This window comes from Dendropsophus ebraccatus, chromosome 1, assembly GCF_027789765.1.
Source record: "Dendropsophus ebraccatus isolate aDenEbr1 chromosome 1, aDenEbr1.pat, whole genome shotgun sequence".
NCBI classification, from domain to species: Eukaryota; Metazoa; Chordata; class Amphibia; order Anura; family Hylidae; genus Dendropsophus; species Dendropsophus ebraccatus.
The window spans coordinates 63,093,693-63,117,215 of record NC_091454.1 but is presented as its reverse complement, the minus strand read 5'-3'; the positions used below and the strand labels follow the sequence as shown (position 1 = coordinate 63,117,215).

The 23,523-nt window shown below is 43.0% G+C and overlaps 1 protein-coding gene across 2 annotated transcripts in view; it reads left to right on the top strand.

Annotated features, from left to right (window-relative positions):
• The window catches only part of PRELID2 (PRELI domain containing 2), a 96,125-nt gene that overhangs the window by 21,354 nt on the left and 51,248 nt on the right, over positions 1-23,523 (top strand). For both annotated transcript variants that reach the window (XM_069971987.1, XM_069971978.1), the window contains exons 2-3: positions 19,076-19,133; positions 19,977-20,050. In XM_069971987.1, coding sequence (XP_069828088.1) covers positions 19,076-19,133; positions 19,977-20,050 — 132 coding nt within the window. The remainder of the gene's footprint in view (positions 1-19,075; positions 19,134-19,976; positions 20,051-23,523) is intronic.

Here is a 23,523-nt window from a genome sequence, read left to right as displayed (position 1 = left end):
TCCCCTGTGCCAGTCATCAGCCCCCCCTCCCTTGTGCCAGTTATCACCCCCCTTGCCAGTCATCAGCCCTCCCCTATGCCTTCAGCCCCCTTTGTGCCAGTTATCACCCCCCCTTGCCAGTCATCAGCCCACCCTGTGCCATCAGCCCCCCTTGTGCCAGTCATCAGCCCCCCTTGTGCCAGTCATCAGCCCACCCTCCCTTGTGCCAGTCATCAGCCCCCCTTGTGCCAGTCATCAGCCCTCCCCTGTGCCAGTCATCAGCCCCCCCTCCCTTGTGCCAGTTATCCCCCCCCCTTGCCAGTCATCAGCCCTCCCCTATGCCTTCAGCCCCCTTTGTGCCAGTTATCACCCCCCCTTGCCAGTCATCAGCCCACCCTGTGCCATCAGCCCCCCTTGTGCCATCAGCCCCCCTTGTGCCAGTCATCAGCCCCCCTTGTGCCAGTCATCAGCCCTCCCCTGTGCCAGTCATCAGCCCCCCCTCCCTTGTGCCAGTTATCACCCCCCCTTGCCAGTCATCAGCCCTCCCCTATGCCTTCAGCCCCCTTTGTGCCAGTTATCACCCCCCCTTGCCAGTCATCAGCCCCCCTTGTGCCATCAGCCCCCCTTGTGCCATCAGCCCCCCTTGTGCCATCAGCCCCCCTTGTGCCAGTCATCAGCCCCCCTTGTGCCAGTAATCAGCCCCCCTTGTGCCAGTAATCAGCCCCCCTTTTGCCAGTCATCAGCCCCCCGTTGCCAGTCATTAGCCCCCCGTCGCCAGTCATCAGCCCCCCGTCGCCAGTCATTAGCCCCCCGTCGCCAGTCATCAGCCCCCCGTCGCCAGTCATCAGCCCCCCGTTGCCAGTCATCAGCACCCCCAACCCCCGCCCCCCCGGTGCCAGCCATCTCACCCCTCACTGTTTTCCAGGCATTTGATGTGCCAGCCATCATGTCCCCCCAGCCAGGGCCATCATCAGCCCCATGCCAAGCCATCTGCCGCCCGCCCCCGACCCCTCTGCTACTTACCTTTCCTGCAGGGCTGGCTGATGGAGTCCGTGAGGCGAGTCGGGCCGCGTCTTCTTCCCAGCATGCACTGGGAGACCTGACGTCACACGCATCAGCGCGCTAGCGCGCTGACAATGCGTGAACGGAAGGCCCTGCAGCGCGGTACCACGGAGCGGTAAGTGAGAAGCTTATTCACTACCGCTCCGTGGTATATCGCGATATGACGATATGCCAAAAATCCATATCGTCAACCGAATTGATGACGATATTTTGGCATATCGTTTATATCGCCCAGCCCTAACCGTAACTCTTTAAGAGGTTATCCAGGCTTAGAAAAGAATGTCTGCTTTCTTCCAGAAACAGCACCACTCTTGCCTCCAGTTTGGTTGTGGTTTTGCTTCTCAGTTCCAGTGAACGGAGTTCAACTTTTAGGCTATCAGGGACCAGAAGAGAAGGTATTGCTGCCAACCTGTATATCAAGTGACACATTCTCAATTTGATTGGATCGGGGAGATTGGCATTACAATTCTGAAGATGTCTTTTCTAAGGGCCCTTTTACACAGGCCAAGCAGTTCCCTATAACAATCCTGTTGAACCTTTAGTTATGGAGACTTTACATGGCTAAATCTGTTTAGTTTCATCATTGGAGGATGCATATCACCATTTATACAGAGTGATGTGCCACCGATAACAGTGACCATTGCCATTATAATTTTTAAAACCTAAATCAGTGGTAGATGTGACTCTGTGGTGGAAGTTTTGAGGTTAAAAAAAAAAAAGTGTGGAGATCTGAGATGTGGACCACTTAACTAATTTTTGTTTGGAATTTTTGTACTGCAAAAAGAATGAAGGAACAGGCACCTGCTCCTCTATACTGTTCACTTTAATGGTCAGCCTACTTAGCCATCACTGTATCACCCTTGCAATGAGCAAGCTCAGCACTACAGCGAGCAGGGAATGCCACATCACCCTGGGTTCTCACAGGGCCCCAATGTGCAGTGGCACTTCAGTTGGAAACCGCTACCATATAGAAAGTCTGTCAATTATTATGGCCGTCCAAATAATGAACATGCTCATTCTATACCACCTTCTTTCGCAAAATACGTATTTTTTTTTTTCATCTGTTCTCACGCTCTTTTATTATCACTCAAAACTCCAGTCGTATTTAGCTTAGATTTTACTGTGCGTGAACCTAGACTAAAGGGGCTTAATGGCCGTGTTTTAGCTGCTGCTTGGAAGGAGATCAGACCAAAACTATGAATGGGTTAGAAGACTCCCTAATGGAATGATAAACCTACCCTTACATGTACAGTAGCCGTCATTTACCCCCTGGCCTGCACAGGCATTGTCAATGACATTTCCCCAGGGCTGGCATGATCCAGCCTTTACTTCAGTCTATTTATACTGTAGATGGAACAGCACTGATGCAGAAAGGGGAGACAGAGGTCCATGGACCACTGGTCAAATAAAAAAAAAGCAACTGCTTTGTCACTTTGCCGCTTCTAAAAACTGAAGCGACAGGGAGAGTAAATGATGTCACTAATAAGAGAACAGAACTGTGTCTTTGCTTTGACTCAGTGGTTCCTGGCGCTGGACTCCGCCATCTACGCCTGTGGAATCACTGGTGTGAACACATCTGTAATTGTGGCAGATATTGAAATGCTTTTATGGTTTGTTTTTGTGTCTAATGCTTGCAGGTTAATGCGGAGCCTATGCTGCCAACTGCATTAGCAAAGCTGGCAGAAAAGGAGTTAATAAGCGTACACTGCATATATACAGCATGGCCGATCCTGTAGCCGACAAATCTGCAGTGTCTTAATTGAGATAAAATGCTTTGCTGAACAGAGACAAACAACAAAATGTTAACGTGCTTGACAAGGCAGCAGATGGCTGGGAGGTGGCACCACTATATTGTCCTAGTTGCTGTTGGCTTGCAGTGAGGTTATTTGTCTTGAGTCCTGGCTGCTGTAAGCTGTTGGCATTGTGTTTTGTGTGTTCTGTCATTAGAGAGAAGTGACTCTTTGAGAAGCCACTATGCTGAGGGAGGCAGCAAAGACCTGTTGCTCACCAAGCTATTTATCTTCCAATTTAGTTTCTATATAAGATAAGGCTAAATATCTACGGTGTGGTTACCTGGTGCCCAAGACTGCACCGCGGCATGTAATGAGGCGCCTGGTAATCCCTACCTCTTCAGGAACCCTTTATAATTGCGCAGGGAGGATTTGTCCAGCCTTTTGTAGTTGGATAACATAACACCGCAGCTTATAGATTGTACCAACAGAAAGAAGTTACGAGTCTAATTATTGCATGTGCAATTCAAAGAAATACCAATACTTCAAAGCCCTGTGTATAGAAAGGAAAACCACCTGGAAAAGGCTCCTCATACATTTTACTTAGTGACTTGAAACAGCGCTAAATGTGCTCCATATGTGATAAGAAGAGGTAGAGCTGGGAAGCAGGTATGGATGATAGGGGGGAGTAATGTACAGTGACCACACTTTACAGTGCAGCGCCATTGATACAGACTAGAATATATAGTACCTGGGGGAGGCTTCTCTACGTGGGATTGGTATAATTACACGCTCTGCTAAAGCCACTATGGTCACAAATAAGCTAAATATGTTTTCTGAATTTTTTTTAACTATGTATGATGTGTCTTTACTTTGCCTGATCTGATATTTGAAGTGGGAATTTTTAAAATTAAAGTTCATACCTATACTCTGCTGATAAACCCTGCTTAAAGGGGGTTATACACCATTGCCATTCCAAGGATCCTCGGTTCTTTCTGCTTCTTCCTGCATTTGATGATGAGCTGATCCTGCATTTGCCCAGCCAATCACTGGCCACAGCAGTTACCCACCACAGGCAAAAACAGTCCAGGTCAGTCTGGGTCGGTACATTATCAGACGCAAGTAGAGGGGAACACCAGGAACCGGCCTCCATTATTGGGGCATAATGATTAAACTAATGGAAATGGAATTATCTATGCATATCACCACCTTTATCCCTCCCTCTTCCCCATTTATAGCAGCTTTTTCCCTCTGATTATGTATCCTGTTCTTCCAATGCAGCTTTTCTGCACTTCCTATGATCATTTGTGCTGCCCCTTCAGTAAAGGGGCAGTGCAAATGAACCATCAAAATCATTGCAGGTCCTTTACCAATTGTAACCACAGAGCCTACTCTAATAATGCAGGGCTGGTATCAGTGTTGTTTGTCCCCCCTGTGTGCAGATGTAGGCCATAGGCAGGGACGCCATACGTCACTAGACAGTAAGCAGCGCCTCACAGTCTAAAGAATGGCTAGACCTCACGTGAAGGAGCAACATGTTGAGGTTGCCCAGGCTATGCTAGCTAGGTCTTATCCTAGCCATACATGTAAACTTTTACTAGTTTCATGCTGCCCAAACCATGGGCAGCATGAAATACTGACAGGCTTTACTATCAAAATGATCTATCATTTACTATATATGAATATGTATACTATAGCTATGTACACACCAGCCAGACCACTGTTTTTAGTGCCAAGTCTTAAAGGGGCTGCGGGGGTCATGACAGTGATGTTCCCAGGTTGTCCTATCTCTGCCACTGTCATCATTTCAGAAACATCCTCTGATGTGCTGCTTCCACCAGTGGCTTCTAAGTGAATGGCTGCTAAGCATAGATTCTGTACTATCTATGAAAAGCGGCTATTTCCGGTGTAAGCCGCATGGCACTGGATGTTGCTTAACCCCTTAAGGACAGAGACAAATTTTATGAATATGACCAGTGTCACTTTATTCATTAATAACTTCGGGATGCTTTTACCTATCAAGCCGATTCTGAGATTGTTTTCTCGTGACATATGGTACTTTACACTTCTGGTAAAATGGAGTCGATACTCATAACGAATCTTTATGAAAAACACCAAAATAACATGAAAATAACTTTGAAACCTTTCTGCTTATACAGAAAATGGTTATGCCACAGAAATTATATATTAAATAGCATTAGCAACATGTCTACTTTATGTTGGTAGCTTTTATTAAACTAGATTTCATTTTTTTTAGACAATAGAAAGCTTAAAACATTAGCAGCAATTTTCCAAATTTTCAGTAAAATTTCAAAATCAGATATTTTTAGGGACCTGTTCAGGTTTAAAGTGTATTTGAGGGGACTGTATGTTAGCCCCACAAAGCACCCCATTTCAGAAACTGCACCCCACAAACTCTGCAAAGGCACATCCAGAAAGTTTTTAACCCTTTAGGGGAGTCACAGAAATAAAAGCTAAGTGTGTAAGAAATGTGAAAATTTATATTTTCTGTGCAGAGATTTTATTGTAATCCAATATCTTTCATAATGATAAACCTATTAGCAGAGAAATGCACCCCAATATTGATTGCCCCGTTTCTGCAGTTTATAGATATACCCCATATGTGGCCCTATTGCGCTATTTGACGCAACCACAAGCCTCAGATATAAGGGTGCGCCTAGTGAATTTCAACGCCTCCGTTATATTTGGTCATTTTTGACTGTACCACTTCAGGTTGGCAGAGGCTCTGGGGTGCCAAAACCTAAAAACACCCCTAAAGGGACACCACTTAGAAAACTACACCCCTCAAGGAATGTAACAAGGGGTGCGGTGAGCATCTGGACCCCACAGGTGCTTCACAGATTTTCAGAACAATGTGGTGTAAAAAAGGAAAAATTCTATTTTTTACACTAAAATGTTGTTCTAGCCTTCATTTTCATTTTTACAAGGGGATAAAAGAAAAAAAAAACACCAAACGTGTAGCGCAGTTTCTTCCGAGTACAGAAATACCCCACATGTGGACATAAAGTGCCAAGCGGGCGCAGCAAGAGCCTCCAAAGGGAAGGAGCGCCAATTGGCCTTTGCAAGCTGGATTTTACTGGAATGGATTTCAAGGGTCATGTCACATTTACAGAGCCCACGTGCTGCCAAAACACTGGAAACCCCCCACAAGTGACCCCATTCTTGAAACTACACCCCTTTAAGGAATCTAACAAGGGGTGCAATGAGGATATGGACCCCACTGGTGACGGGCACAAATATGGAACAATGTGACGTGAAAGATAAAATTTTCATTTTTTCACTTTCACGGCACAAATGTGCCCGTCATCAAGGGGTCCATATCCTCACTGCACCCCTTGTTAGATTCCTTCCCTTTGAAGGCTTACTCTGTACCCGCATGGCACTTTATGTCCACATGTGGGGTATTTCCCTACTCAGGGAAAATTGCTCTACACATTTAGTGTTTTTTTTATCTTTTAACCCCTTGTGAAAATAAAAAAAAGAGACAAGATCAATGATTTAGTGTAAAAATTAAACATTTTTTACACTATATGTTAGTCTAGCCTTGATTTTTTTTCCTATTCCACAAGGGGTTAAAAAAGAAAGTGAACACAAAACGTGTAGGGTAATTTCCCCTGAGTACGAAAATACCCCACATGTGGGCATAATGTGCCATATGGACACAGGGCAAGCCACCAAAGGGACAGAGCGCCATTTAGAGGCTGGAATGGAGGATGGAGGCCATGTCGCAATTAAAAAGCTCCTGTGCTGCCAGGACAGTAGAAACCCTCCACAAGTGACCCCATTCTGGAAACTACACCCCATAAGGAATCCAACAAGGGGGTACAGTAAGCATATGGACCCCACTGGTGACAGGCACATATGTGGAACATGTGCCGTGAAAATAAAAAATACAATTTTTTAATTTTCACTCCACAAATGTGCCCGTCACCAGGGGGCCATATCCCCGATGCCCCCCTCGTTAGATTCCTTAAGGGGTGTAGTTTCCAGAATGGGGTCAGTTGTGGGGGGTTTCTACTGCCCTGGTAGCACAGAGGCTTTATAATTGCATCATGGCATCCTGTAATGGGAATGGCGGCCATACCTATTTAGCTGGGGAAAAGGGACAATTCTAATTTATTTGGGGGTATTAGGCCAATTATTAGTTTATAAGGTTGAAAACGACAGGTGTCCATCAAATTCAACCTGTGTTGATCCAGAGGAAGGCAAAAAAACCCTCGTGAGGCAGACGACAGTAGCCTCATCACAGGGGAAAAATTCCTTCCCGACTCCATATTGGCGATCAGAATAATCCCTGGATCAACGTGACCCCTGAAATAGGAATAAGGAACAGAATTTAGAAAATGTAGAACTCCAGTGACGTGTGGTACGCTTTGAAGCGATCCAGTATGCAGAGGCCGGGGTGATCAGGACAGGTGTCACACTGGAAAATGGGGTCCTTCCTGATCCCCCTGTTACCCCACACTCTGCGCTTCATCTGGGGTCTTCTGTTTTCCAGTGTGGGGGATGTCACCTGGAAAATGTTTTCCTGGTGCGATACGGGGTCCATCATATCCAGAAGCGCTGGGTCCGCTCCATGGCTGCTAAATATTAGGGCTCTATTACAGCTTCTGATACTTTCGGATCGTGCCGCAAGCTACAGTAGCTCGGGCAGCAAGGGACCAGAAGAGGGGGTGCTAGTATAAAGGTTATCCCCGTACAGGTGGTAACCTTTATCCAGCAGTGGGAAGATCAGTTCCCAAACGATCTTCCCACTAACTCCGAGGATGGGGAGGGACATCTGGGGGCTGGATTCGGGCGTCCCTTCCTTCATACACTCTAAGGGTACGTGCACACTGCGGAATGGCGAAGAATAACCCTTTGTGCATTCCGCAGCTGGCACCCACCGGCGGACTGATGCAGGCGCGCTTCTCCGTCCGTATCATAGACTCTATTCTATGCACGGGCGGATTCTGCCCTCTGTCCAAAGAATGAACGTGTTCATTCTTTGGACGGACAACTGAATCCGCCCGTGCATAGAATGGAATTTACGACATGGGCGGAGACGCGCGCCTCCATCAGTCCGCCGGCGGGTACCAGCTGCGGAATGCACAAAGGGTTATCCTTCGCCATTCCGCAGTGTGCACGTACCCTAAATCTGTAAGTGTACCCTGAGGTACGCTCACAGAGTTTGTAGAATTTCACGCCATACCGTGATCTCTTATTGGGACGGTACTGGCGGAAAAGACGTGTCTTGGGGGCAGCGTAGGCTACGCTACCCCCAGACACGTCACTGGATGATGAGGATGAATGGAGGAAAGAAGGATCCCCCCATTCATCTTCACTGGCTGCTTCGGTATCTGAGGCAATAATAACGTATGCCTCTGACGCCAAAAACACCCTGGGGGCCATCTTTATACGGAGACTAGTATATGGAGTATGCAAATGTGTAATGTAGTGTAGTGTAAAACTTTATTCCATGTAGTGTGGTGTAGTGTTTTTTTGACAGTAAGAAAAAATATCCCTACGCCAAGAAAGGAGCTGCTGATAAATGCTGCACTTATGTGCGGCACTTATCAGCAGACAGTGGCGGTAGGATATAGGGGGGAAAAACGCCCCTACGCCAAAAAGGAGGAGTTGCTGATCAGCGGCGCACTTATGTGCGATGCTGATCAGCACTCAGCGGCGTAAAAAAATAAAAATAAAAAATTTGGAAAAAATAAAAATAAAAAAAAAAATCTTTTTAACCCAAAGCAACTGATCAGTGAATGATATTCACTGATCAGCCGCTAGGGGGCAGTAGAGCAACGCTGACGGAGATTTCCAAGGCCCGCTGAACCCGAGGACCCGAGCGTTTCCGAAGATTTCCGACGCTGGACGACCGAACCCGGAAGTGACCCAAAGAAGACGCGAGGACGGCGCGGACCGCAGATCGTCGCTCCCGACACCCAGATCAGGTGAGTATGGTACACCTGCACCACACACACCTGTTCTGCACCCCTCAGCTACCTTGCTGAGGGGTGCAGAACCCGGCAAAACTGTTTTTTTACAGTTTGATCGCCATGATGGGCCAGCCGATACTGGCCGGCCTATCACGGCGATTGTGGGGGTGGCATCGGCGCCATCTTTCCCCAGGACACTAATGGCGATTGGTGCTGTCTCGGACAGCACCAATCGCCATTGCTTTCCGGGTCACCGATGACCCGGAAAGCTGAATTTAGCTGCTATATGCTGATCTGTATTGATCAGCATATAGCAGCGATCGTCGGCACGGGAGGGGTTAATCACCCCCCGTGCCGACGAGCAGAGATGGCCTGCTATACATTATAGCAGGCCATCTTCCCCGACCGCTGTGTGTGAACACACAGCGATCGGTAAAACATTTGGTGTACGCCCGATGTCGTTAAGGGGTTAAACGATGACAGTGGCGTAGAGCGTGCAGGACAGGACGTGTAGATATACTTCACTGACGTCTCCCGCAGGCCTGGTAGGATTGCTAATTATCAATTCATCCCGGACAACCCCTTTAACTATGTAGGTTGAAATAGGATTACCCCTTTAGATTTTAACTTGGCAGTATTTGCCATACCATTCCTTTCTGGTTGGCTAACAAAGCTTTGTCAGGGGGTTACTGAAAAATGAGAGCCAGTTTTCTCGCCTCAATACAATAATTATGTTACAGATGTACAATATCAGTGGGATTCATCCTCTTATTTTATTTCTATGACCCTTGCCAAATCCTTGATATTATGAGATAGAGTAGTGATAAGATTTGCTGTGAAATTGTCATTTTCTCTGACCGTGTCACTCTGAAATACAGACTTCCAGCTAAACCTCTGTATAAGGTGATGGAATTGTTCCAAAGGATATATGGCATTCTGTATTCTGAGAGGCAGTACTTACTATAACTCTTGTAAAAACAAAAATTTTAATCAGCTTATATGTAAACTATATGTACCTCAAATGGAGTTGTCTACACTTTCTCCAGACCTGAATGGCATAGAAAATCTATGGGATTAGCTGATTCACCGTGTAGTGGCTTGTAGCTCCCTAGTGTACGCCAGAACCTCAATAACCTAAGGACCGCAGATCAAGAAAAGTGGGATGCCATGCTTCAGTAGACAATAAGGTGACTTGTGAACAGCATGAGACGTCAATGTCAAGCTGTAATGGAAGCTCAAGGTCAAATGACAAGTTATTGAGACAGTAACATTTTATGTTGTGCTATACCCACCAGTGGCGTTGGCTTTTGTTTTAATAAATTATATGAGATTTGTAAATGGGACATGGACAAGGCAGAGAAAATAGATATCCTAAACTAGCCGACAGTGATAGATGTAAAATGTCTCTAAACATGTTTTTGATCAAGGCTGGGCTGTATGGGGCCATACATATAGAAGGCTCTTGGAGGTTTGCCTCTGGCCCCTTATAACACAGAGCGTCATAAGTTGTGTTTAGTATAATACTCCATATTCATAATGACATTATGAAGCAATTTAGGATTTACGTCTGTTCATTTATGTAAGTGTCCTCAGGAAACCTCAATAGCACATTCCAAAATCTAACACTAACAAATATAGTTATGTCTAGAAAGCCCTAATCAGATCCTTGTCAGGGTTAAAGGAAACTTGAAGTAAACAAATATCAAAAAACAATGCTAGTTTATTAAATAAGAATAAGAGAAATCTGTAAAAAAAAGTTCTAAGATGCCTTACTACTGGAAAGGGCATCTGCTTTCTCAGCATTTCCTTTCTCTGTTGTCTTACTCAATCAATACTTGTATTATGTCTAACATGGCTTTCTTTGACTGGATTATTTATACTGTACTGATGTTATTCCCTTTATCTGGCAATCTGTTCTTTCTAAATTAAATTAACTCAAGAAATTGCTGCCATGTTTGCAAAAAGACTAGCTATACAGCACCCTTACAAACCAAACGTATGTAAGGTATTAAAACAAAGTATATTCTCTTGGTTTTATTACAGACCACTTTACTTCTCTTCAGAATGATAGTATGTTTAGGAAAAATGTGTATTCTCATAGCGTTACTGTACAATGAATGGCGTAATTAAGAAAATGCAAAAAAGTGCCAGAATTGATGATTTTTTTTCTGTAACATTATATAGTATATGAAAAAAATCATAAAGATGTCCCTTTTACACGCATATAGTACTAATAAAAACTAAAAACTTGTGGTGCAAAACGGTGCGGTGGGATAAGTGGGAAGGGGCTACATTCTTGCAGAGGAATGAAAAATCAGCTGTGGGGATGTAAAGCCATAGAAAATTTACAATACCAGGTATTGCAGCAGGTTTTGTTGCAGGACTTACAGTGTAAAATCGGCTGCCATATGGTATGTGTGAAACTGGCGTTAAGGGGTCAGGACAGTAACTGAACATAGTTAAGGGAGCATACACTGTATGTTATGGCAGTATTGACCTAGCGACACATGCGATAACTATCTCTTGATATACCTGACAACACAGATCATGTAATGACTGCTGTGTAATGCAATGTCAGTGAGCGTGCGGTCTCTTTTAGTTCTTATAAGTACAGAAACGGCTGCAGATAATGGAGGGATATTGTAGAATTTAAAAACCAGCAGTAATTCTCCCGCTGAGTTACTTTATGGCTTCCTCTCCCGCTATCTCCTGTGAAGTACTTAATTTTCTCTATGTGAATGCTGCATCCTGCAAACAACTACAATAGCCGCTCTTCCAATCACACGGTCCCTGGACCATTATTCTCAGACCCTCTACAGGGAACTTTCTGCAGCAATACAGTTATATTCTCTGCACTTCTCTTATGAAATGTGCAAAGCTGTGGGGAGGAAAGCCTAGTACATGCAAGAACATAGAGCCAACACAAATGACCGCAGGCACACAAAGCCAAGGTAAGAAGTCTCCAAACACTGACATTAGGTAAAATTATTAAGAGCACTAAAGGAGGGACATGATCGGAACCTGTGAATGTTAAAGGCTTAAACAAGGTTTGAGGGAAGTGTTTTATATAGAAGCAATATGAGAAGATATTTAATGAAAGAGTAGTACTTGCTTGGAATAAACTTCCATAGTATGTGGTTGGAAAACCAACAGTAAAAATCACGCCTGGGATACGCATATATCTATCCTAACATGAAATAAAGTGATATTAGAGCAGATTACAGTAGATGGTGGTCTTATTCCATAATATATAAAGAATAATGTTCTGCCTTTTACTATTTTTTCCAGCAGGATATAAAACTGTTAATTAATTTGATTGTTAAAGCCCTTAGGCAAACAAGATGGCATTTGATACATGAGTGAGACCATTCAGAGCGCTAACTGCTATTCAGGGGGGCTGACATGACTGCCAAACGCTGTGCTAGTAAAGTGGCGGTGAGAAGCAGACATTACAGTGGCCTTACAGTGGAGCTTTAGTTATGTATAACACATTTGGCTGTAGCAGCTATCGAGCTGCAGTTTTTTTAAAAAAATGAACTCTGTAAATTAGTAAGATTTCCTAATACAAGCAGCCCCCTGTCTCCATCACCTCCCCCCCCCCCCCCCCCCCCCCTAAATCCAGTTACTGTACTGGGTAGAAAGCCCTCTAATTTTAACCAACTGGTACCTGATCAACTCTGCTGGCGATCAGACATCTTCCAGTGCCTGTCCACATCATTGATGCTTTTCTCTGGCCCATAAATTAACCCCTACACCTGCATAAGGCAGTCAGCACTAGTACCAGCAGGTACCGGCACCACCAGGGGAGTTGTGTGTGGAGAGAGAGAGAACTGATTAACCCCTTCTTTACTAATACAGTGTTCTTTATTGATACAGAACACCTTCCCTACCTTACTTTTAGGTTGTGGAACAAATCATCTGCGTTTCAATTATTTCTTTTGGGAAAATTTGCTTTGATATACGAGTGATTTGGATTACAAACACGTTCCTAGAACGGATTATGCTTGTAATCCAAGGTTTGTCATTTGATGTAGAAGATAAATATTCAGAACTGTGTGCGCCAAACTTTCAGTGTGTTTGACACTTTTTAGACACTTTGGTGCCATGCTTGACTAGGGGCATAAGTTACCGTAAAGTGGCCACAGACTCTCTGAAAAGAGGGTGTGGTATAAATGTACTAAAGATTTCTTTTATGGTGCGTTTACACAGGAAGATTTATCTGACAGATTTTGAAAGCAAAAACCAGGAATGGATTTGAAAAAAAGCGAAATCTCAGTCTTTCCTTTATGACCCATTCACTGTTTATGGTCTGTTCCTGGCTTTGGCTTCAAAAATCTGTCAGATAAATCTGCCTGTGTAAATGCACCATTAGGCTCACAGTTTTGGTGAAAAACTAACCCAGCTAATAGATGATGCAAGCTTAGAGTAGAGTCACCATTAAAAATATGGTGCATGGAGACACACCTTCTTTCTGTATTATTCGTATAGACCAGTGTTGCCTAGTGCACACCGCTTTCCGGTGTAGGCCAATTTTCCACCAACTTATGGCTCTCTATATGTTGGTAGACCACAACTCCGATCAGTATGAGAGTTGTAGTGTTACAATAGCTGGAGAGCCATAGGTTGGGGAAAACTGGCTGGGGGATTGGAACAGGGGAGTACACATTGGAAGGAATAAGAAACTGTTGGCTGCCCAACCAAAAACTGGGTTACATGACTTGCACTAAATTTTCAGTGAGTTTGTGGACACTTTCTGAACAACTTTTCGAAAGTTAGGGGCTCTGCGAAAAGAGGTTGGGGCCTAAATACACCAAAAGATGCACCACAAATGTATCTGCAGGAACTCTTAGGACGCTGGTGAATTTTTAGATTGTCTAATGTAAATTTACACTGTCTAAGAATCAGGGCTGTGGAGTCGGAGTCGGAACTAGTTTTGGCTGGAGTCTGAGTTGGAGTCGAAAAAAAATTTCCGACTCCAGCTTTAAAAAAAAAAAAAAAATCTTATAACAATTTATAATTGAGTTTTGATGTTTATTTATTTTGCACATCAGTGTGTATATATATCTATATCAACATGCTAATAGGACACTGGCCCTATTAGATAAGGGTGGTCGGGGAAAAGTTGTCAGTCACTATTTGGCAGTTTGTTTCTGAGCTGGAAGAGTCCATTGTGTGGGGGGAGAACTGTGCTGTACCCTGTGTAATATAGAGGAGGAGGAGAAGCCAAAAGTAGTGTAGCAGTAACCTCTGTCCTCAATGTGGTGTTTTTCTTCAGTGTTCTGTGGCTGCAGCTGTGTGTGTGTGTGTGCTATGGCTGCAGCAGGCTGTGTGTGTGCGCTATGGCTGCAGCAGGCTGTGTGTGTGTGTGCGCTATCGTGCCCCCACACCCACAGTGACCCCTCTATATCACTATGTGTGACTTCTCTATATCACTATGTGTGCCCCCCCCCCCCCCCCAATATTACAGGTATCTGGCATTGTTAGCAGTGTTTACCATGTGTATGGTGAATATATTTAGTTAGAAACATAGAAGATTTTCAGCGGGAAAAAAACACCTGCTCCATCTAGTCTAGTTGTGAGTAGTTCAGGACATGGAGGCAGGAGACTGGCTGCATCCACTGCACACACAAGAGAAGCTGCTTTATATCTTTCATCATTCCCTCAGAAATTGCCCCAGGATCATGTAGGACATTAGGAAGAAGCTGCTGAGCCAGTGTGGAGTCGGTCCTAATAAAATTCAGGAGTCGAAGCTGCGGCTTACCGACTCCACAGCCATGCTAAGAATTACAGCATTTTTAACCATTCCCCCACTTTTTATTTAAAGCGGAATTTCCATATCCGCTTGTTTTCCTCTATTCATAGGAGCATAAGGGTCCATTTACACAAAGATTTTCTGACAGATTATCTGCCAAAGATTTGGAGCCAAAGCCAGAAACAGACTATAAACAGAGGTCAGGTCATAAAGGAAAGCCTGAGATTTCTCCTCTTTTTTTCAAATTCATACCTGCCATTGGCTTCAAATTTTTGGCAGATAATCTTTGTGTAAATGGACCCTTAGCTGATCGGTGGTGGCCTGACCTCTAAGCCCACTGCTGATCCTAAAAACGGAGATGCAATTATTCCTCCAATTAGTGGATCACTTGCCACACCCGTGTTCCATTCATTCTCTATAGGCCTCCTCTAAATGTTCCATGTGCAGTGTTCTGTAAAAAAAAATACCCCAGGCTACCCCATAACTGACAGTTATATATTGTAGACAAGAAATGATGGGGTACAGCCTTTCCCCCAGACAGAAGGGATGCATTTAGCCTTATCTGTGTGTGCTATATATTGGGGCTCATCCTGTGCCATTTTGTACAGAGCAAAGCATCTGCTCTAGTGATCTTCTTAAATAGATAAATAAAAAGCAAAAAAAAAAAAAAAAAGGATTTGTTTAAAGATATATTTCCTTTTTATACAGGAAAAAAAACATATCTGCTCATGTTTGTTCCAGGATTATATAGATGCCCCAGGATCATATAGAAAGTCCTTAGTGCACAACTCAATACATTTGACTGTTGTCAATTCCAGCCCCCAGAGCCAAATAACACATACTACACAGTTATGTGTGTATTTTCATCTTTTCAACATTACCTCCTTTAAATTCAGAACTTCAGTGCAGTTCCTTTATTCCATCCTTCTATTGTTTCCAATTTGTTACAAAATTACACGTTCTATTTTTCTCATTTAGTCAGATAAGAAAATGCTATCCTCCCTATCACCAGTAGGGGTCACTGCATCCATTGCAAGTCTGAAATTCCTGCTGAAGCTAATCTCACAAAAAGATATTTGGAGCAATGAATGATATATTCCATTTTGAGCTCGAACAGAGTATTTCTGCATATAAATGCTATTTCAGTCTTAATCAGGTTTGCTGTGAGAAAAGAAGACCCTCTGTTAGGCTTGCTGTAATCTGTGCACTATTTTTGTCAACAGTACACAAGACCAAGATGGACATAAGAGGTTTAGCTGCAGGTGTTCTGCCATGGACCCATCCAGTATAGGTGGGTGTTTTGGGGCTATAATGCTATACATAGGTAGCTGGTCACAATTGATAGGCTTGTTTGCTTTAGAACTTTAGACAGTGATCTCTTATAAACAGTTTCCCTATATATATGTGTGTGTGTGTGTGTGTGTGTGTGTGTGTGTATATATATATAATATCATAAATGCCTTTAAAAGGGAATACCTGTCTAGGATTAGCACCTACTCTACCTTATTATAGACCCTGGAGATCTAAGAGCAATTAGACTAATTTTGGTGATCTAGGGGTCCTTTTAGCTTTCATCATTTTCTGGCCACTATAACTAACTGCAGTGGCTTGTGAAGTTCCCCTGTAATGTTTATCTAAGTTAGGTGGGTACCACCCAAACGTAACATAATAGCATCTCTGAATGTATTACCGCCTGGGGTCCTATCGTGACAGCGAGTTTATTCATCAGAACTAACTGAATCATAGATCCCTATTATAGATCTCTATGATGCAGGCAATTTAAAGTGACACTGTCACCCCCTTTGTGCATTCTGACATCTCTACACAGGTGTAAAGGGTAAATTTAGCGTTTTTCTTACCTTATTTTATATCATACGTCATGGTGTTTGTGCAAGTAAAAAGTGTCCTTTTATCAACTGCAGATTGTATTAAGTGGGCGTGACCTCGCAGCATTAGTGCCACTTAGCCCCGCCCACAACGGCACCGTTGGTCCCGCCCCTTGGTTGACCGACGTAAAGGGGGTGGGGTCTAGACCTTTCGGCCAGCCTGTTCCAATGGCCGGCGAGGGGGCGGGGCCAACTGTGGCATTGTGGGCAGGGCTAAGTGGCGTTGATGTCGCGAGGCCCCGTCCACTTAACACAATTTGCAGTTGATAAAAGATGACTTTTTACTTGAACAAGCACAATGACGTATGATATAAAATAAGGTATGAAAACCGCTAAATTTACCCTTTACACCTGTGTAGAGATGTCAGAATACAAAAAGGAGGTGACAGTGTCACTTTAAGTCATTAGACCTTCAGTCATGTCAGGACTTAAAGCCATATCGTGGACACAGAAATGTACCAGTATTGCTCTTGTGAGAAATCGGCTTTACACTGTAAGGGTATGTTCACACTGAGTAAATCAGGTTGAATTCCGCGGCCTCAGTGTGCCATAGCCTGTCTATAGGAGCTTGCGCTGTCTATAGGAGCTTGCGCTCCTCCGCTGCCGCCGCTCTCCGCTCGAAGGATTGATATGCCATACCCCTAGGGTGGGTTCACACGTACAGGATCTGCAGCAGCGTAGAATCTGCTACTTCAAATCTGCGTCATCAAATTTACTGCAGATCCTGTACGTGTGAACACACCCTTAGGTTATGTTCACACTACGTGAGAGACCGGCCGTTCCATGACCCGGCTGGGTCATGGAACGGCCAGCCTCTGCAAAGATCATCCTGTACTGCAGTACCGTCTGGAAGATCTTTCCGGCCGCAGTGTTTTGCGGCCACATTAGCGCACACCCGCATCAGAACTTCACACAGCACACAATGAAGCAAGCGGCCAGAGCTCTATTGTGTGCTGTGGGGATTTCTGATGCAGGCGCGCATGGATGCGCCTGCATTAGAACTCTGCGGCCTGAAAGATCATCCGGCTGCGATGATCTTTTCAGAGACCGTCTGTTCTGTGACCCGGCCGGGTCAGTGAACAGCTGGTCTCTTACGCTATGTGAACATAGCCTTAGACTGTAGAAACGAGCCTCATTGACAATGGTAACACCCAATTGTCAGCTTATTGATCCATTTTTTCACTGCACAATAATGAATTGTAAGAAAAGTTTTCCCAGAATTGTTACTTTATGGGCAATTTAAGTTTTTGCTCCAACATGTCAGGGAGCCATCTCTATAGAGTGCAGCTTCTTTCCTCTGTGGCTAAGAGATGAGAGAAGACAAGACCCTCCTTTTATTAACTCAGAACTCTGTCATAGGGAATTTGATCATCTCTGGCTATGGTATGGGCTGCTGTTTATACAGCGCTATGATTGTATTAATCACACTGAGTATTATAGATGAAAGTTCTATTACTTGCTCATGTCACATACTTACAATGAGAACAGATAATCTCGTGTTCCCATGTGCAGTTTGTTTCATAATTTTCAAGGCTGCTGTCAGATTCTCTATAAAACGTGTTCAATTAATCATCACAGACTATGCCCTTAGGTATACAGTACATTACAGCCCAGCCAACTCCTGGACATCTTTATTACACTTATTTTTACAAACTGAGCTGAATACATCCAGGTTCTGTCATTATACTTTAGTCAGTCTATGTCTTTATCTGTGTTTTAGCTAAAATATCTAGTGAATACCTTACATTATACAGCTCTTTAATTGATAAAATATTATTGACAGGAAAAATGATAAAAAGAGCATTTTTATGGTGTTTTCCTGGCCTTTGAATTTTATTATTTTGTGGCAGATGTTTGCGGTAAGTTAATGTGAAATATTAAAAACCACTATAAAGTTTTTTTGTCCTATGTGCAGATGTGGAAATATGGCTGCACAAACCCATCAGCACTATAAACTGAAAACGTACATTTTCACACATTAAGGCTAGGCTCACACTGCGTTTTTTTTTTCATCCGTTTATAAAAAAAAAAAAAAAAAATGGCTGAAAAACTGATTGCATTTGTGTGCATCTGTTTTGATCTGTTTTTCCAATGACTTCCATTGTAAAAAAAAAAAAAAAAAATCAAAACAGATCCATTTTTATTTACAGACACAAAAGTAGTGTCAGCTACGTTTTTGTGTCCGTAAAAAAAAAACGATCCGTTTTGATCCGTTTTTTTACAATGGAAGTCAATGGAAAAACGGATCAAAACGGATACACACAAATGCATCCGTTTTTTGCAAAAAAACGGATGAAATAAACTGATTGCAAAAATACAGTGTGAACCTAGCCTAATAAAGGTAAAAAGAGAGCTGTCCAGCATGCACTGTGCACTACAGTTTCTCATCTCGTCTTTCCCATATCTTGTTGTAAACACCATGTGAATGCATATGCTAGTAACTTATTGTATGGTCAATGACTGGAACATTGACAAATAAAGCACTTGTTGCCTCTCGTGTCACCCCCAGTCTTCCTAGTCTGTACGCTCTCGACAACAGGTCTCTAATTCTGTATTCTTAATTTTAATTTTATTTTAATTTATTCATTGCATAACTTAATATAACCTGTATTGTATTTATATATTTAAATAAGCGCTGCGGAATCTGTTGGCGCTATACAAATAAATATTATTATTAATTATTATTATTATTATATTATGTATGTCTTTTCTTTATTCTTTTAGTACCCTACCCCTTTAGAGAAAAATGTAACTGCAATCAAAACTGTAGAAGAACAAATAGGTGAGCATTTACATCATTAGATATAGCAGCAAACAATCAATATGTATAATGGACCATATGAATGTATAACTACATGGTCAAGGACGTATGCCTTTTACAGCTCTTTATATACTATTTGCTTCCCTATCTTTGTATAGCTGAGGTGCAAGATTCTGGTGAAAGACATTACATGTAGATACAGCCATGATCCAAATAGATTGTTCTAACTACATGTAGATACAGCCATGATCCAAATAGATTGTTCTAACTAGTCAATTGTGGGGAGCCAGGATGAGAATGAGATACAATTGAAAAAGATTACATTGGGTTAATTCGTATACTGGTAAATTGGATTCGCACCCTGGCTTCCAGTCTATAACTGTTGGTGATGCGAATGTTATTAGAAAGTTTTAATGTACTTTTTAGGGTACAAACCCACTTGACGTATTTGCTGCGTGAATCAGTCTTAAAAATAAGCAGGCAAAACGCAGGTTGGCTTTATACGATTGTTCTGCGTTAAAATACGTAATTGCGTATTTTTGAAGCGTGAAGCTTGTTGTTAGCAAAGCATCAGTTGTTAACAACCTGTGCGAAAACGCATGTAGCTTCACGCTTCAAAAATACGCAATTGCGTATTTTAACACAGAACAATTGTATAAAGCCAACCTGCGTTTTGCCTGCTTATTTTTAAGACTGATTCACGCAGCAAATACGTCAAGTGGGTTTGTACCCTTAAGAGGAAAAATCTAAATGTACTTGAACAGAGTATATGTTTTGTGTGGGAGGCAATCATATGTGCGGTGATGTGGAAGGAGATTTAATGTTAACTCCTGTACATTTCTGTCTCCCTACAAAAACACACAGACCCAGCAACAGGCATTCTGTATAGAAGAAGAATTGCAACCTGCACCAATGTCATTCCGTCCTTTCTGAGAAAGGTAATTCTCCTAATTCTGGTAAATCTTTGCCGCAAACAAGTTACTATAAACAAATACATGGAGCATTTTATAAACGCTTGAAGTGAAATGGGCTCCTGGTCCATGATAAACATTAAAGGTTACCTGCAAAGTTGAACTCCCATGCAACCTTTAGATTGGTGTGGAGAGATGCATGCCATGTTGGACAGTACCATTGTCAAGGCATCCATACAACACCCAGGGAGTTCCCCGCACAGGCCAGTTTCCAATTAATCGGACTCGATTGTTTGCAGTACGATTACCACAGCAATCTGACTGTATAGTGTATACTGTGTCTTTCCGTGACCAATATGAAGAACTAGGTTGCAGGTAATATTCAAAGGGATTGGCCACATTACCATTAATTTCATGTAAGTTCTATATTTGTAATGTTCTGTCAATTACTTTTTACTTACATCTTCCTGCTGTGTCCCATTTTCACCATAGCAGAAGCCTTGGTGCCATACTTATCCCTTCCTTCTCTGCAGTGAATATGGCCATTTCGTCCCTAATGTAGCCAGGCATCAAGGAGCATCTGACCATGCCTCTCCCTCAGTATCCTCCATGACGTGTATGTCCCATGACCCTCCTTTCTCTGACATATTATAGACGGGATGGCCATATTCACTACAAGACAGGACCGCATGGGGGCAGAGCTTCTGCTATAGAGAAAATTGAGCACAGCTGGAGGAAGTAAGTTTAAGCTTATATAGGTACTGGCACAAATGCAGCACCTACATAAAAAAATGATAAAGTGGCCAAGCCCTTTAAAAAAGGTCCTGCCAAAGTCATATTAGATTTGTTGGTCTGTCTTCTTCTAAAGCCTTTGTGAAGGCAGTGAGGGTGTCTGATATAAACAGTATATGATGCCTACACTTTATAGAGTGTTATGCATTTTCTTCCTAACTAATTTACACTGTAGAATGACTATTTAGTCAGAGGAAGATAATCACTGGTCACCACCAGCTTTATCGCTGTTTCATATAGAACCATAATAGGACGCCCATAGACGCGCATAGAGCATTTTCCGTACACCTATGTAACTCCATTGCCATACAGAGACACACAGCTTTTAGAGAACAGCTCCCTGTGTTTGGGACATAGAATATAGCTGCTCCATAGTATACTTTTTGCTCTGGAGGACCACTGTCATATGCTTATACACAACCTTACATTGGTTTACCTGCACAAATGATACCAGGAACTCGCAGGGGGACCAGCTCAATGAAAAGGAGCTGTCCATTGTGATCAACACATTCAGACACAAATGTGCATACCCAGCAGATGTTGTTTACCCTGTGTGAATAGCAAAGCTATGAAATGTACAATACAGTGTGCAGGCATACAATTTCTGTTTGACTTTTTTTTTTCATGCATCATCAGTCCAGAGAGAATGGCTGTACAAGGTAGGAGAACCGTGCTGCTACCAATTGCTGAGTTCTGCCTGTCCATGTCTTGCATGCAACAGTTGGCAAAGGGGGTCTTTTGAAATCCATCATTTTAAATAGGCTATAACCAGCTGGAAGCAACTCCAAATGAATCATGGAATGGGCAGATAATTTACTTAGCTTTTAGCAGTAAAGGGAATCAGACTGGGGACTAAGCAGTTTGCATAAATCTTTAAACATTTGCATGACCTCGCCATCATTTGTTAAGGTCATTGAGTGCATATGAATACCAAGCGCTAACAGCAGTCGGTCAGCTTTCATCATTGCTTAACTATTAATCCTCGAGTCTAATTACAAGGATGAATACAGATTCTTTTTTCCACATCTCGTATTTCATCAGGTCACACATAGAAACAATTTGCATTTAGAAAGCGCCTTTCATCCAGACAGTATTACAAAGCATCTGATTATTTTATTTGAGAAATATATAAATTGGTAAAGAATGAAGTGACGTCCATGCATTGTGCAGTGGAACAATGATATACCTATATACATCCCAGGGTGACACCATTTCTACGTGTTTCCTGTGTACTAGGACTTCTCAGGGACCAGTAACTGTTACACACCCAGGTATAGTTTATTAAAAACTCAGCTACTACTTTTGTAAATTTTGTTACAGGCTCTTTGGTAAGGCACAGACCTCCCCTGCTGGTCAGTCCACTCCAGCAGCCGTACTACAATATGACTGTTGTGCTACTTCTTTGTTTCCCAAAAGAATAGTTTATTGAAAAAAGTAGATAACCTAATTTATTATATTTCTGTGCACTCTTACTTTATTCTTATTACTTTGCTGTCACGTCCGTAGGGGAACAGTGAGCCCTAACTGAACCCAGCTCACTGTCCCTGCCTATTTGGACGTACTGCCCTAGGTGACAGACCCCAACTGGGTGGCAGTCCCTACGCTGCTAAGTGCAGGGCCAGACAAGGAGAAAAGTCAGCAGTCCAAGTCAAAACCAGCCAGGTACATATAAACCACAAATCAGAACCAAAATCACAGTCAGAAAACAAGCCAGAGGTCAAACCCAAGATAGCAAAACAGTACAAAATCACAATAAAAAAAGGAATACCGTTTAAACAGGCCAAGGTCAGAAACACGGTCAAGAGCGAGGTACAAAATCAGATAACAAACCAAAGTCAGGAAACAAATGCAGAGGTCAGGCACACGGGGAGTCAGAACATGAGAAATGCTGGTGTAGTAAGGCAAGGAAAAACCATCACTGGCAGCTATGGAGCACCAGCTGCTTGTTTAAATCCACCACCCCTGATTTGCATGGGAGCACCTGGCAGCTCGTGATTGGCTCTGTGCTCCTGCACAGCTTCGCTTCTGCCCCCAACTGCTGATAGGCTGCTTATCTGCAGCATCAGCCGACTGGGCGTGTATGGAATTGTCAGCCTGCTTCTGTCTCTGCAGAGCGACCAGGTAAATACATGACATTTGCATAGATTTAGGTCAAGTAAAAGTATTGGGTGTTGTGGACTTTTCTCAGGTATTACAAAGGATTGCATTAAAAGACCCCAGGGTCCGAGGATTAATCTTGCAAGTGCTAAAGGCACTATTACACGAAGTGATTATCGGCCAATTTTCAGTCATTATGGCCGATAATCGCTTTGTGTAATTAAAGGCAACGATAAGCCAACATGCACGATTTTGGATGATCGTTGTCTTTCAGCATGTTGATGAACAAGCAAACACTTGTTTGTTGACTGTTCAAATCTTTTAAGCTGGTAAAAAAAAACAAAAAAAAAAACCTGTATTCATCTGCCACACAGATGTACAGCTGTACAGTATAGATGTACAGCCGACAATGGAAGAAAGGGCTAATAGATGAGCCATCATTTAAAAGGAAACTCCGACCATTTTTTCCCCCATGGCAATTAAAGCACATTACAAAGTTATATGACTCTTTCCTATGCAACCCACCACCAACACCACCCCAGAAGCATTAAAATTATGTTTACGTGACCACTGTTGACCATGGAATCTTTGGTCGTTGAAATCTTGTGTCA